Below are 17,207 nucleotides of genomic sequence, written 5' to 3' on the forward strand. Positions count from 1 at the left end.
ACTATTTGGTCTATCGACAGCACAACAGATAATCCGGAGGATTTGTGGAAGAAAATTTGGAGAGACGAAAATGTGGTTAATCGTGGCCTCATCGTCAATGATCCGAATCAGAGAGGCCCAGGATTTGAACTCGTGTTGTGGACCGCTCAAAACCGGATCAGAACAGAACAGGGAAATTGTAATTTCGTTTACAATAATTCGAAAATTGTAGATACACCACTCTGCGAATGTGGACAGGTACAAAACATCAAACACGTTGCAGAGGTATGCCCCCTAACAGTGAGGCCCAAGATTGGCTAAGTAGCCTGGAAGCTCACCTTTAGAGCTAGATACGTGTGTTGCAGGCACTTTTTTCTATTTATATGTCTATTTAATAATTTATAATTTTATATATGTTAATTTCAGTTATTTATCTTTTTTATTTTTTTTTTAGCAATTAAGATTTGATTTGATTTGATGATGATTTATTTATTATTTCCAAACAGAACATACATAGTTTACAATACATGAGTAATAAAGGAAAAAGTTTGTCTCCAAAAGCCTGATGCTTGTGGAGGAGACAAGAGTTCATATCTCATGTCTTAAATTTATACATTTTTCTGTTTTCAATATTTAGATAATTTACAAATGAAAAATAACAGTATAATATACCAATATTATAAGAACAAATAAAAAACAAAAAGAAGTAGATTGTAATAGTTAGTAAGTAAGTTAGCGTGTAAGCATACATTTTCAAAATGTTGACACTCGTAATTTATAGATGACATATTTTTTATATAACTTAACCCTTCACTGCATAATTTTTTTTTTTAACCATATGCTATAAATGTACTTAATACTACTTAAGAAAATAAAAATAAATTTGTTTTGAGTTTTGGTTTCATGGAAAACACGTGTGGGAAAATTCCAGAAGTAATTGATAAGTTAAATATATGTTCCAAAGAGTTATTATGTGGTCAATAATTTGTTTTAAAATATAATTTGTTAGGCCATTATCATAAAATGAAATGCTTCCCTTACGATTCGCAGACGAATATGTTTGGTTATTAAAAATGTATCACGTGGTGTTGCGGAAAAGTACGCAAGCTGTTAACATATAATATGTAATACCTATGTGTTTTTGTGACAGTTTTTTCGATTTATTTGCCAAAGTAATATACTACCCCCACTCCCATTCCAACCCCTACCCTTAACCCCAAATCCATTCACGCCCCCACCCCTACCCCATCCCTCATCATTTATCTCTAATCTCTTATCGGTTATGTGCCAGAAATAAGACTTAAAAATGTAAGCATAATAATGTTTTTTTTTCCAAAACAGTCGGCAGTAACATCGACCTCCGCACCTGCCCCTCAACCGGCTAAGAGTACGGCCACGCATGCCGGGACTTCTCAACCGGCTAAGACTACGGCAACGGGTTCTGGTACCGCCCCTCAACCGGCCATGAGTACAGCAAAGGATTCTGGGACCGCCCCTCAACCGGCCATGAGAACGGCAATGCATTCTAGGACCGACCCTCAACCGGATAAGACTACGGCAACGGATTCTGGGACCGCCCCTCAACCGGCTATGAGTACGGCCACGTATTCCGGGACTTCTCAACCGGATAAGACTACGGCAACGGATTCTGGAACCGCCCCTCAACCGGCCGTGAGAACAGCAATGCATTCTGGACCGCCCTCAACCGGATAAGACTACGGCAACGGATTCTGGAACCGCCCCTCAACCGGCTAAGAGTACGGCCACGTATTCCGGGACTTCTCAACCGGATAAGACTACGGCAACGGGTTCTGGTACCGCCCCTCAACCGGCCATGAGAACGGCAATGCATTCTAGGACCGACCCTCAACCGGATAAGACTACGGCAACGGATTCTGGGACCGCCCCTCAACAGGATAAGACTACGGCAACGGATTCTAGGACCACCCCTCAACCGGATAAGACTACGGCCACGGATTCTGGGACCGCCCCTCAACCGGCCATGAGTACGGCAATGCATTCGTGGACCGCCCCTCAACCGGATAAGACTACGGCAACGGATTCTGGAACCGCCCCTCAACCGGCCATGAGTACGGCAATGCATTCTGGACCGCCCTCAACCGGATAAGACTACGGCAACGGATTCTGGGACCGCCCCTCAACCGGCTAAGAGTACGGCCACGTATTCCGGGACTTCTCAACCGGATAAGACTACGGCAACGGATTCTGGAACCGCCCCTCAACCGGCCATGAGTACGGCAATGCATTCTAGGACCGCCCCTCAACCGAATAAGACTACGGCAACGGATTCTGGGACCGCCCCTCAACCGGCTAAGAGTACGGCCACGTATTCCGGGACTTCTCAACCGGATAAGACTACGGCAACGGATTCTGGAACCGCCCCTCAACCGGCTAAGAGTACGGCCACGTATTCCGGGACTTCTCAACCGGATAAGACTACGGCAACGGATTCTGGGACCGCCCCTCAACCAGCCATGAGTACGGCAATGCATTCGTGGACCGCCCCTCAACCGGATAAGACTACGGCAACGGATTCTGGAACCGCCCCTCAACCAGCCATGAGTACGGCAATGCATTCGTGGACCGCCCCTCAACCGGATAAGACTACGGCAACGGATTCTGGGACCGCCCCTCAACCGGCTAAGAGTACGGCCACGTGTTCCGGGACTTCTCAACCGGATAAGACTACGGCAACGGATTCTGGGACCGCCCCTCAACCGGCTAAGAGTACGGCCACGTATTCCGGGACTTCTCAACCGGATAAGACTACGGCAACGGATTCTGGAACCGCCCCTCAACCGGCTAAGAGTACGGCCACGTATTCCGGGACTTCTCAACCGGATAAGACTACGGCAACGGATTCTGGGACCGCCCCTCAACCAGCCATGAGTACGGCAATGCATTCGTGGACCGCCCCTCAACCGGATAAGACTACGGCAACGGATTCTGGAACCGCCCCTCAACCAGCCATGAGTACGGCAATGCATTCGTGGACCGCCCCTCAACCGGATAAGACTACGGCAACGGATTCTGGGACCGCCCCTCAACCGGCTAAGAGTACGGCCACGTATTCCGGGACTTCTCAACCGGATAAGACTACGGCAACGGATTCTGGAATCGCCCCTCATCCGGCCATGAGTACGGAAATGCATTCTAGGACCGCCCCTCAACCGAATAAGACTACGGCAACGGATTCTAGGACCGCCCCTCAACCGGCTAAGAGTACGGCCACGTATTCCGGGACTTCTCAACCGGATAAGACTACGGCAACGGATTCTGGAACCGCCCCTCAACCGGCTAAGAGTACGGCCACGTATTCCGGGACTTCTCAACCGGATAAGACTATGGCAACGGATTCTGGGACCGCCCCTCAACCGGCTAAGAGTACGGCCACGTATTCCGGGACCGCCCCTCAACCAGCCATGAGTACGGCAATGCATTCGTGGACCGCCCCTCAACCGGATAAGACTACGGCAACGGATTCTGGAACCGCCCCTCAACCAGCCATGAGTACGGCAATGCATTCGTGGACCGCCCATCAACCGGATAAGACTACGGCAACGGATTCTGGGACCGCCCCTCAACCGGCTAAGAGTACGGCCACGTATTCCGGGACTTCTCAACCGGATAAGACTACGGCAACGGATTCTGGAACCGCCCCTCAACCGGCCATGAGTGCAGATTGGAATGTAATTACTGTAGAAAATGTTCACATGTTTGTCCCAAACATTTACGATCTGGGGCAAACATTGAATTTTATTGTTGAGCAAATCGAGAAATGTAATCCGGAAACCCGGCGGAACGGACGAAAATACGGACTTATTTGTGCATTGAATCGTAGAGAAATAAAGCGCCTAATACGTGCCGTGGCATACCGCCTAAAAAAAAAAAATGAAACTTCGAGAAGAGAAGGGGAGGATGAAGAATCATGATGTAAATTTAATGTCATTTATATAGAAGATATTCAAAATTTTGTGCAGCCTGACATAAATTAATAAGTAATATGCTTATATAATATTCACCTAGTGCATCAATAAAATCCTGGTGATTAACAAGAACTACTCTTCTTCGTTTATTGATCAGGTTCTGTTTTCCATTAACTCGCCATTCGACAGATAGTAAATCAGATATTTGTTGACCAAAATATGCAATTAATATGCATATAAAAAATGTATCTTAATAATGTTATTTTTATTTCGCAGTTATGTGTTTATTAAGGGTCCGAAACTCACATTTAAGAGCAACTATAGCTACTATATAATTATATAGTATTTTTAATAGTAAGGAGTTAAAAAAAAAAAAATCACAAAAGCAAAATTCATCATTATTAGCTGTGTTCTTTGTATTTATGTGGGTTGAAAACCTTTTATGGAGATTTTAAAAATTGTGTTTTTTTAATAATAGTATAGGAGCAGTATCATAAAGTAAAATGTTCACGAGATTTGATCCAGTCATAAAATAAAGAATTATCATTCATGACTTTTAATTATTATTAAAATACAGGGTGATTTTTTTATAACGAGCCACTCAATATCTCATATCTCATAGGGTTTAATAAGAAATTACAATATATTTTTTTTCATATTGTTTTTTTACAATGTGATCTCAATTTTTCACATTTTTTTTTGTTTTTACCCCTCTCCCAACTTATTTTTTTTGATAGCAACTTTTGAAACTTAAATGGTAACGTATATATTTTATTAACATATTTTATCCAAGAGGCCTAGTACAGTAGAATCTTTATTCTAATATATTTTCCATTATGCCTATGCATAATGGAATCAAAGCAACGAGGCGACGGAGTGGTCACAGGTCTACAGAAATTATTACAAATAAAAGTGATAAAATTAAATAAAATCACTTTCAAATAAACGCTTTGATGCTTCTATTTTGTAATTTTATCGGTCATTTAAAAAACGACACAAGTCACAAATTTGAAATATTACACTAGCCACAAGAAACTTCATAAATATATTTTGCAGTGATTAAAATTTCTTGTACTCAACATTTGTATTAAATATGAGTCTGACAAATTGAGTTTTCACACAGAATACGTAGCTAAGTATATAATTATTACATTTGATAAAAAGACAGTTTTGAAAAATCGGTGACCTAAGTCGTTTTTGAAATGGCCGATTCAATTTAATACTTTCTAACTTTGCTAGCTTACACTGTGCTTGGTTTAGATTGTACTGCCTTGAAAATACTAACTACCGATTTGCATCGAAGCGTTTTTTCGAAAGTGATTTTATCACTTTCAGATTTAAAAATTCCTATAAACCTGTGACCTCCCCGTCCCCACTATGCTCCGTCCCCACTATGCCCCGACCCCACTGTACTGGTTTTTTTCAACTTTCGTCTGTGAAGACTTAAACTTTTTCAACTTTTACCCCCCCAAAGTACAAACTAGACAAAATTTGTGATTTATAGAGTTGCTATTCAAAGGAATTGGTCTAGTATTAAAAAAGTTACAGTGTATACAGCGAAAAAAAAAGCCCACATCAGAGTAAAACCAATACCTTCTCGCTTTGCATCGAAGCTAAAATTCTATTTTATTATTGTCTCGTCAAAAATATGGCTATGGCCTAATATAATAAGTATAATTAAAAGGAAAAAAAAAGGTCTAAAGACCTAAAGTGTAGGTAAAAAACCCTCTGATGTAATTATTAAAATTAATTAATGTTTGGAGAAAAAATGGTTTGAACCGATATATTAGTATGGATTTAATTTTTAAAGAGAAAAGTAATCTTTCAAATTTTACTTTCGTCCACAACAAATATAGTACAGTATACGTTAAGTATTTAAATAATGTGCCTGTAACGTTAAGTACTCATTATTCCCATACAGTTGTTACTATAATAGAAACACTTGGATATCGAAATCCGTTTTTTTACCAGCGTACAAGCACATGCGGTTAAGTACAAGTACTTTCAGACGATATACCGCCTGCTCGACCGTATGACGTGAAGAACGCTCGTTTTTTTAAAATATTGTTTTATGTCTTCCAAAAACAGTTAACTCACACACACTAGATATTGAGACAGATCCCGCACACGATTTTCGATTTTAATCATATTCAATACACACGGGCTTATATAATCATATGTATATTTTATTATTAAACAATATGACACTATAATATAATACCGGGTGTCGTTCACAATATAATATTGCTGTTGACGATGGTCGGGTTACCGTTTGTTGTACGATTTTGATTTATACGCAAGTCGTTTAGGAATACTAATGTTTCACCTTTACTGGCCGGCCATACAGACCACTGGCACTCGTGTGGGTTTGTGTAGAAATTGTTGTTGTGTGATTAATTCCGTACAAATAGCGGCCGCGAGTGATGTATATGAGTGCTTGGCTAGACGGTCGACGACGGTGAGCCGCACCGTGGATGCAAATGAGACGAAAAAGGGTTGAATATTCTAATATAATATAATAATAATAATAATAACGTTAATAGGCCACCCACTAAGAGGAGAGACGGTCGTATATGTTAGTGTGCCGGAGATGCACAGTCTCGGAAAGGGAGAAATATTAGTCATCTTCTTCCGTATGTACGGTCGAAGGGTAAACACATACTCGACAACCGCCGTTCGGGGTCGTCGGGTGTGGCTATGCAGACACGGTATGCTATACATATTATGATGATTACACTGTCTGTATATGTGTATAAATATATATTACACTCATATCCGACGGAACGATCGAATACCGGAGTCAAATAACCAAACACTGTCTGCTTTGGTCGCGATAACAGCAATAATTATAAAAATATGTTTTAAATCAGCCGAGCGAGGTATTGCTGGGGTTCATTAGCAAAAAGAAACCAAAATACAAATTATACTGAGTTTGTCTTACAATCGGTGTTATCGTTTGTTTTTATCAAATAGAACAATTATTGATACAAACAGTTTTCTCGTTATCCAAATAATTTAACTGCGTTTAAAGTAGTAAAAGTTTGACACACGATTGACATAAGCACACGAATCATAATTGAAGGGGCCAGTGGATACAGGTGTTAACTAACATTTTTTTCGAAAATGCATTTTATTGCATGAAAAAGAGGATTATAGTGTTATAGTATAGTATAGAGGATCTCTAGACCGATATTTTTCCTCTTATAAGTTATTTCATCTATTGAATATAAAAAAGTTTCATAGCTTTTGTATAATATTTAGTTACAAAAGTGGCGTTCCTGAACGTTCCTGACATTTCAAAAACGTCAGTTAACACCTTTATCCACTGACCCCTTCAATTATTACTATATGATAATCTATTGACGAATTTGTTTTTTATTAAAAGATTTATATATATGTAAAAAGTATGAAATGTCAAAAATTAAAAAGTCTTCAAACACTATCTATGGAATGAAATTAAAACGTTTAATAACGATTTTATATGATACTTTCAAAGTAACATGTACAATGACAATTTCGGCTCTCGTCATTTTGGGTTCACATTTATAAGTACAGCTCAGCCTGTTGTATAATTAGTATTGTTAAACTATACTTCAGCTAAACTGGTGAGAACCGCCTCTAATTTATTTTTATTTACTTATTTATTTATTGAGTTTACGCCAAAGGCTCAAGTACAGTAATTAAATGAATTATAGTGATAAATTAAATTACAAGATAGAAAAGAGAACATACATTATTACAGCATAAAAATAAACAATCAAAATTATACTAACAAGAAAAAATTAGAATATAGAGTGTTTCATAGCAAAATTAATAATTTTCAAATAACAGTTATTATTTTAAGAAGCTTTCCAGTAACGTCGGACTATCGGGTTTAAAAACCCGTAGTAACCTTTTTATCGCCCTATTGTGGCAACTTCGTAATTAAATGACATAGTTTTTTAGTTTCTATTGTTGTAAAAGCTGACTATTTGAAGTCACGTCACTAAGTATTAGAACAAGTATATTGTATACACTTGACAGGCCAAATCTAATTTTATTGTTTAAAAAATAAAATATAAACGTAAAATGTTATATAGCTGTTATAAAATAATTGTATGTCCATTACAAAAATAGGTTTCAAGCATATTTTATGATTTTGAAATGTTTTTTTTTAAATATTTATTTCTTCACATCACACCGCGAATAAACTAGTTTACTCCTAAATAAACTATAACACGTGCATCGTGTACTATAATTAAATATTAATTCGAATGATTGTTTAGAGTGCACGGAATTAAATATTTGTATTGTTACAATAAACAATAGCAATAATCGTTAGCTTTTTAAAACTGCTTACAATGTTTATGTTAGTTCTGTACAATTAATTAATAATATTATAATTTACACCACTAAGTGCTTATAATAATAATAATTTATACGGAGCACCTAAGGTGCAAATGTATTACTTATGTTCATTATGAACCATATAGGATAACTTTGATACAACTGTCTGTCTGTGTGCATTGCACCCCATTAAAAGCAGTTTCTATTCTTGGGTTGTTTAAGCGTTTTCTGTCTTGAAAGGAAATAAAGATTGTAATCGGAGTGAACGTTTTCGCGTAAAGTACCAAACCCTAGGGTAAGTACATAATATATATTTTATAGGATACTTTCAAACTTTATCTATCGTTTTCTATTTAATGGTATATAAAACACTAAAATAGTGAAATTGCATAAAGTACATCAAAACAGAAATCTATACGAATAAACAGTTTATAATAGAGTACTTATAAGAACAGACATGAGATTCTGTTATTATTCTATGTATTTTATAAACATTTTATTTTGTAAAATAAAATTGAGAGGTCAGTAAAAGTTTTTTCTATACGTGTATAGGTTAATGTAGTAACTTCTTGGGTGTTGAACAAAAAACAACAATTGCCCTTTTGATAGTATCTATATTTAATTACAATGTTTGAATGAAATATGCGAATATTTTTTTTTATAGATATTTTAAAGTATAAAATACCTAATCTAACAGTTTTTTTTATAAATAATCAGTTTTTGCGAGCTTCTAAGTATGTGTAATGTCAATATACTAAAACGTTTAGGTGTTTAGTTATTAAAAAAAGAACATATCGTAGAGTTTTGAACAGTTTTTAGTTTAATGTGTTTTTCCTATAGTGAAATAATATAGGTTGAATAGTTTTGATATAGTCAGCTATAAAACAATACATATTGATGGGAATAATATTTGTTTTAACAATGTTAATAGCGTAACTGCTGAATTTTAACTTAGCTTATATAAAATTAAAATATTGTATACCCATAGTGAATAAACTGGAGTCATATTTCTATGGGACAAACAATCGAGAGAAATTATTAAAAAGTACCCTTTTGTACCTGTCAGTCTATTTGACCTACTTAATCTCCACAGTCGTTTTTGTTAATGAATACCGTTTAAACGTCAAACAAAATGACTAGCGAATTACCGTTTTAGATGTGATAATTAATAAAACAATAAAAACAGCCGAAGTTGGTATACCTAGGAATGCTTTATTTTTTGTATTATTATATTATTGTTTAGTATTACTGTTTTATCGAATCAACTTTGTTAGGTTACGTTAACGGTTAAATATCATTTTTTAAATGACATTAAATAATATGTAAAATGGCTTATGCCTCTTATAAGTAGGTACATACTTAAGTATACTTGTTAATAAAATGTTATTCAAGAGCTAGGCCAAGGTAAAAAAAATATTTAATAACACTTCACCGAAAAGCTAATTTAGTGCAATAATTCAACAGTTATCCAATAAATTATTCAAACAGCATCCCTTGGGAGCTTTTTTTAACGAAATTATATTATTTAGATCATGCATAATACTTAATGTTGTAAGAAAAACTTCATGTTCCGAAAGCAACAAAGGCATTCTTGTGAATACTTGGAAGAATAATAAACGAATACCGGATTTAAAAAATGTAGGGCATCTTCTGCAGGCATGCGTTTTTCAACATTTTGGGTTAAATTTAATTATTAAACTTTGAACAGCAGAACAGTGGACTTAAATGCGCTTTATCGCCCGTAAAAAAAAGTTGTAACTATAAAAAAGGACTCCCATTTTAAAGAATAATTATGCACATACAAAACTCTTGAAAATTATTTCAAATGAAAAATCGTGGTTCTTAACATTTTATTTTTAAAACAGAATAACATTTTTTATGATGAACACGAGTTTAAACAATAATATGTTTTTAACAGTATTATCATCCTACGTTATCAATTAATCCTATAACGCAACAATTCTGTAGTGTTTGCCCAGAAAGAGGTAAGCTCACTGTATTATATTTATGTTTTTGGCTAAGGTTTGGCCTAATTAAGTATTTGGTATAATTTTAGCGTTAAATCTCAACCGTTTATATTATTTATTATAAATTATTGTACAACTAATATTACTTTTTGCGATAACATATGGAATGTCTTTCTTTAAAAAAAATCTAACACTTTATCCCAAATTCGTATACTACAGTTATCTTCTACTGTCTAAAGACCACAGAAATGTTAACTTTAGAAATTCTGATTGTTCGCGGTAGACAAAATAGTTTAACGATTAATATCAAACAGATAGAGAACATATTTTAAAATTTACAATTTATATTATGTCATTCGTTTTTGTTTTCAAATAAAACATATCCTTAGACAACCCGTAACGGGCATATCGAAACATAGTTTATATTTTATCAGTTATAATATACTAATAGACATTCCTTATAGACATTCCGGTACTTCTTCTCGGCTATTTGTAATTTCAATTCAGGCGGCAACGTATTACCGGTTAAATGTGTTTTTCATTAAAAAAAAAAAAAACAACCTTTACTGCCTAACAACGGTTTTGGATAAAAACCGCATTTGGAAATAGTTCTTCAGACCCGAGGGACTCGGAAAAAAAAAATCTAATTATCGGTGTCTCTCGTGTTGTGAACGCACCTCCCCCCCCCCCCCGTCTTGGCCGACATATGGCATATACCTCGGCCGAGGGCAGTTTCGATTTCTACCGTTAATGGATTTCTCCTCTTAAGTAGTTCCCCTACCGACCGATCGATACACACACACACACCGCGCGCGCGACCGGCTAAATAGTGCTCAATATAATACATACACACAATAAGCGTCATCTAAACAAGTCTCCCTCGGATGTGATATTATCATACTTAGGTGTGTACCTCGATCTCCATTAGACCATTCCGTTTAAACGTACACGCTAATATAGTGCGCGTACCGAGGGTTTTTTAATCCGACCTTTTGTTCCACACACACACACGAGAAGAAATTACCGCGATACACCCTCTCCCATGGCGGAGTGCACGCCTCCCCCCCCCCGCGCCCCTAAGTACGACCTTCTACACCGGAACCTGGCGGCCGACAGAAAACAACGGCGGTCGTTAATACCGGAACCAGTTTTTTTATAACACATATTGTAATATATGTATATAGTCTAAAAACCTTGTGTATACATGCGCGATTTCGGGGTGTACGGGACAGCTGCAAGTAATCGGAACCCAGGCACGCGACAGCAGCTGGTTATCAGCTGTCCGTATATTACACTGTATACATATATATATATATATAATAATAATATGTGCTCGGCATCTGCTGGATAGTGTAATATAGTATTATAGTAGTCTGCTCTGGCCAATGTGTCCTCTCCGCTCCCCCCTTGGGCTGCAAGCACTGGGATCGTCTAGGGGTTATTCCGGTTTTTGCAAAGGTTTTTTTCCGGCCATAGGGTTCGTCATTGATTTTATTATCACTAAAAGCAACACCACCCTTTTGGCCTTTTTTTTTTTTTTTCCATTCATTTCGTATCTATTTTATTATTTTTTTGGACGACTTTTGTATAATACCATGTACACGATATTTTATATACTTTGTGTCGACCCTCGTGTATATAATATAAACGCTTTTTTTTTCGCCACAAAAGCGAAAACTAATTCAAATTTTCGGATAGCTGAAGATTTTTTACGCAGTACGTGGCTTCATTCACCGTCGAATATAGCAAATTAAATTATAAATACTCCAACTACTACTCTATTGTACATACACACCAATAAAATACCACGTAGGTAATGCACAATTATAAATGTAATTCAATTAGTTTATCAAACGAGTCAAATATCATAGGAAAAAAATGAGAAAAAACTAAATAATTAGTGCATGTTAATTATAATTAATTCATGATTGTAGCACTTGTATAATTTTCGTACAATCAATTTCTGACTAAAACATGATCTTTTCTATTTTGACCTAATAACTAATTAGTAATTTTTATGTAGCATTTGGAGAAAAATGTCTCTTGAACCATTTTTTTCTCATTAATTAAATAAAAATAATTATCATGCATAATAAATTATATAATCTTTACAGATATACATAAGTTGTAACGACAAAAAGCAACCTCATTATGTTAAGAATTTTAATGTCGAAGTATGAGTACATTTTTTTACAACATTAATAAAAATATTTCTAAATTCTAATTTTTATACTCGTGGTTTATATAAAATTTACTTGGCAAGTATTATTTTTTCTTAAATAAATAAATAAAAGCCTTTTAGAAACTAATTTCTAATTTCTATTAATAATAGTAAGTATTACTAGCATGTTTAATATACGGTTTATTTCATTCAAATAGGTAAGCCCATATACTACAAAGACTGTTAAGAGTTCTATTCATTTCTTCTTATCCAAACGTTTCGGTAAGCCATGTACCAAATATAAAAATAAATTACAAGTAGTTGGTCGTTGAAAAATAACAAAAACTCTAGCTGTTTCAGTTTGTTTTTTCTAACTGGTAAATAATTTAGTATTCCAGTGTCGAGGGTAAAGTTATTATGTGTGACACGATTCTGTTGTCACTTATATTATATACATAGGTTATATTAATTCACTATACGAAGATAAAGGACTTTATAATGGTCTGTGCGGAATATTTATGTGCGTACAGTGTTGATCAATTGAACAAACGTACACAAACATAAATCGCCAAAGTGAAAAGCAACAGGGGAAACAGTGGTGACCATTGAAGTGTATGCGAGTATAAGGTAAGAATTTGTTGAATGGGAAACGCACTCATGTGATGAGTCTCCCCAAATTGACCGATAAAGGAACTCAATAAGACATGTTTAAAAATATTAAATATACCTCAACAATGATACATGTATTACCATGTGTAAAACATAATATTACAGAACCGAAACGCATGGATATAATATGACATAATACGCAGATATAATTTTAGAAAATACTTAAAACCCAATAAATTATGTTTACCCTGACATCAGCTTATCCTCCATCTGTGTATACACATGGATTAATTTTATTGTTTTGTTGTTATACATAGCCCATCTGATAATAGAAAATAATATTATTAGATATTATATTTATTCGATTTTATAAAATGTATGGCACTCTTGTGTATATGTTAATATAAATGGGAATTATATTAGGTATACAGTTTTATTATGAAGAAGCATTATTGTTAAATTAAATACATTTTTAATTATAATGGATTTGAAGTTAACATACATAATTTAAAATACTAAATACATAAAACTTCATAAGCCAAATGTTGTATGATTATTATTTTGATTTATAAATCAATTAGTTTTTTCATTTATCACCTATTACATTTTTAGTAGTCCAAATAATATTAAAAGTAAAATGTTTGTTTGTAAAATTGTAATTATTAATATCGGTCATGAGTACCTACCTAATTACCAAGTTTTTAAAATTAAGATATAATATTCCAACGTTAACAATAATAATATGAGTCATGACACTTTAAAACTACCCAGACGCGTATCCTTATTTTCGAAGGATTTTCCTTTGGATTGAAAAAGTTTTATAATATTATAGTAATTTTTATTTTACAACAACTTGGCTGACATTAGACCTTGTTTGGGAACTTTTTCTTCTATGATTTATGTTAATATTATAAACAACAGGCAAAAGTTATTTTCAAAAAAAAAAAATAGTGAGTAAAATTATTTATAATATATATATATATATACAATGACACGACAACGTGAAATTTTCATGCGATTTCTGTCGACCCTAAATAAGAAAAAAAAAAAAACGCGTCAAGTCTACATTACAGCCGGGGTAACAACTTTAGGAAATCGTTTATAAACGTTAAAAACGATAAATGAAAAAAAAAATATATTTATATCTCATAAATATAATATGCCAGTAAGATATTTTTTCCCCTTCTTTTCTCTTTTAATGATCCATCGTCACCAGAGGCAGTGACGATTTCTGCTATACAAGGCGGTGGGCCTTAACAATGCACTTCGAGCCCCATCATTAGCTTGGCCGTTTCAGTGTTTACAATAACAAAACAGTAGTAGTAGTAGTAATAATAGTAATAATTGCCACAGCCTGCGCACTCGAACGCCCTGTGAGAAAATCACCGGTCGGAGAGAAAGATACGGACTTCAGACAATGATAATAATATGTAACGTATGTGTGTGTATGTATAAGCGAAACACGTATACATACACATTCAACATATATGTATAATATAGGTGTATAGATTATAGGTATTAGAAAAAAAAAAAACGGATAATAATAAAATAAAAAATACCGAGGGAGGAGACTGGCTGTTTTTTTTTTTTTTTTGCGTGTAATATCGCAAAAGGTAAAATGTTTTTATTAAGTCAAATATTGTACGAAATCCCACCGCACCGCCTTATATTATAACAGCTCCGACAACAGAGTAAAGGGGTGACACGGCGGCGGTATCATTGACATTAATGTGCGACAAGGTATATATATATATATATATAATATAACCTACCCACAATGACGCCGGGTATAGACTACTGCAGTGTAAGGGGAAAAAGCCGAGCGTTTACCAATCCGGGAGAGTCAATAACACACGAATCGAGTGAACAAACAAAATAGATTTTTACAGCTGCCGTCGTCGTCGGATAGTTTCAAGGCACCTATTATTTTACATGTACCGACGACAACGGGATTTGTGAAATCCGGCTTCACACAGCATAAAAAATACATTAATATAAATATATATATATACATATATATATATATATGGATTCATCACGCAGGAGATGGCAATCGGCTTTTCCGTCTCCGGGTAAGTCTCACCTCTTCCCATTCGCATTGTACGGCGGATAGATATTACCATTAAGTACGGATATTGGATAATGTATTCAATCATACGGCGTTATCTTTTTCGGATCGAAAATATAGGTTCCCGTTGATGTAAAACTAAAGTGTTCGACAAAAAAAGTCTAAATAAACGTGCAGACCGTTATAATATGTTTCAACGTCATTGTAAAAAAAAAAAAACGCGGGTTAGGTGAAATAAAATCGACCTTCGCCGTTATACTTTACCCCTTAATGTTAGCGTGTTGGGTTTTATTAAACCCCGCGTGAGAAGAGATTTCATATTTGCCAAAATTATTATAACTACAAATCTATTAAAAAAGTAAAAACTGCATTTCTCAGACTGCGCAGGTCTATCAAATAAGACGTGACTTGGCCGTTGGAAAAAGTATCTAGATATTAAATTATACATAAATTGTTTCGTTTTTATTTTTTCATTTTACCTCTTGACACGAGAAACCCTTAGAAAGTATTATAGATTATAATTTTTTCGTCTGCTCCTTCTGAAACATTCCTGAATTTTCTGAACCGATTTCATCGACCAACATAACAACGGGGGGTATTTATAAAGAAGAGGGTATTAAAATTACTCCAAGAATTTGACGGTGATTTTATTCATTTTATTTCTTTCACCGGACGATCTCACATAGTTGATTTATGCTGTTAGTTTTTTTTTTTTTTTTTTAAACGTCCCTTCTTACCGCGTTTCTAAGTAACACTAAATTCGTTTTGAATATAGTTGGATATTTGATACGAATTCGAAGAAATTTTCCAAATACTTAATTTTTCTGTGGATCTTTTTTTCGCAACAAAAAATTAAAAATAAGTCGAAAGTCTGCGAATTGATTTATAAACGTAGAACGCTTAGAACGAAGAACAACTTTAGCGAGCAGTAGAGTAAACGAAAATTCAATTGCAATCTGTAAGTTCTCTAATACCATTAATGTACTTGATTATATAATTTATATAACTATATAAATTATATAATTTGGATAGTAATAACTCGGTTCGATCCCGCTCTTAACGTTTACAACGCATACAATATTTTCTACGCTCTTGTTATTGCGTTATTGTGTCTCGGGGTCTAATCTGTATAAATAATACAAATAAAAACCGGATTATATTATTATACCTGCGATCATTAGGGGGGGGGGGGTGACCTCTTCTGTATAAGGGTTTGTACAAAAATCTCAAACTGTAATAAACACCGCCGTCTGGCCGCCGTCTATATACAAAAATAATAAGTGTTAAAAAAAAAAAAATAAAACATCATATCATCGTCGTCGGGTGAGGGGTTGTTATATAATAGTATATAGTACATGTAGATGCAATTGAGAAAGGGTACGATTTGTCGAGCACTTTATTGTATTACAAGGTATTCCGACGTGTTCGTGCGTTAGAGAATAGTGACTTAAGAATTTATTTCTTTGCGTTCCAAAGTTACTGTAAGAATTATTATATTAATCCTCCACACTGCGACTATGATTTTTAGTCAACACAATGTTCCCTTCAAAGAAGAACAGGAAGACCGGGGAAAAGACGGATAGACGGAATAGGGAGTGATACGAGGATAGCTGGAGTGATTGAACGAGATGAAGAAGATCAAGCTCTATGGAGGTGTAGAACTAGGGTGGCCGACCCTATGTAGTTGGAAGTGTAAAGCGAAGATAAAGAAGAAGACAATTTTCCCTTCCAAGTGCTTTACGTACCGGAATGACTATTGCGGTGTTCATGAAAAGAAAAATTTTTTTTTCGCATGTACTATAATAAATTTGTTGAAAAAATTAATTTCATTGTCCAAACACATAGTTATAAAATCAATTATCGCAATATTCAAGCCGAAACTAACAACAATAATGTTAATGGAGTACGGTCTAATCGGGTCGGCAACAGCTGTGTATAATTACAAATCTAAATGAACCGGGCCCGGACCACCTTTGCTCACGGCCGGGAAGGGTTCGATAATAAACCCGGGCCAGGTAAACCAAACAGTGACCGGTGCCGTGCAGCAGATGGGTCGCGCCTTTTAAACACATCAAATCCATACCAAACCGGTTAGATCAGTCTTTACAATGTTGTGTTACGGATTATTTTTCTTTCGCCAATTATTATTA

At 35.3% G+C, this 17,207-nt stretch overlaps 1 protein-coding gene across 1 annotated transcript; it reads left to right on the top strand.

Annotated features, from left to right (window-relative positions):
* The first annotated feature begins 2,228 nt into the window (after window positions 1-2,228).
* On the top strand, window positions 2,229-3,932 carry LOC126841984 (uncharacterized). The gene has a single exon (XM_050578820.1). The coding sequence runs from the start codon at window positions 2,229-2,231 to the stop codon at window positions 3,930-3,932; it is 1,704 nt and encodes a 567-aa protein (XP_050434777.1).
* The last annotated feature ends 13,275 nt before the right edge of the window (window positions 3,933-17,207 follow it).

Source organism: Adelges cooleyi, unplaced genomic scaffold (genome assembly GCF_023614345.1).
Source record: "Adelges cooleyi isolate 19-005CV unplaced genomic scaffold, UGA_ACOO_1.1 ACOO_flye_CR_arks_rails_tigmint_CR_PRNA_41, whole genome shotgun sequence".
Lineage (NCBI taxonomy): Eukaryota > Metazoa > Arthropoda > Insecta > Hemiptera > Adelgidae > Adelges > Adelges cooleyi.

What these genes read in the sequence shown, in the direction of transcription:
- LOC126841984 (XM_050578820.1), top strand. Translation starts at nt 2,229, where the DNA reads ATGAGTACGGCAATGCATTCTAGGACCGCCCCTCAACCGAATAAGACT.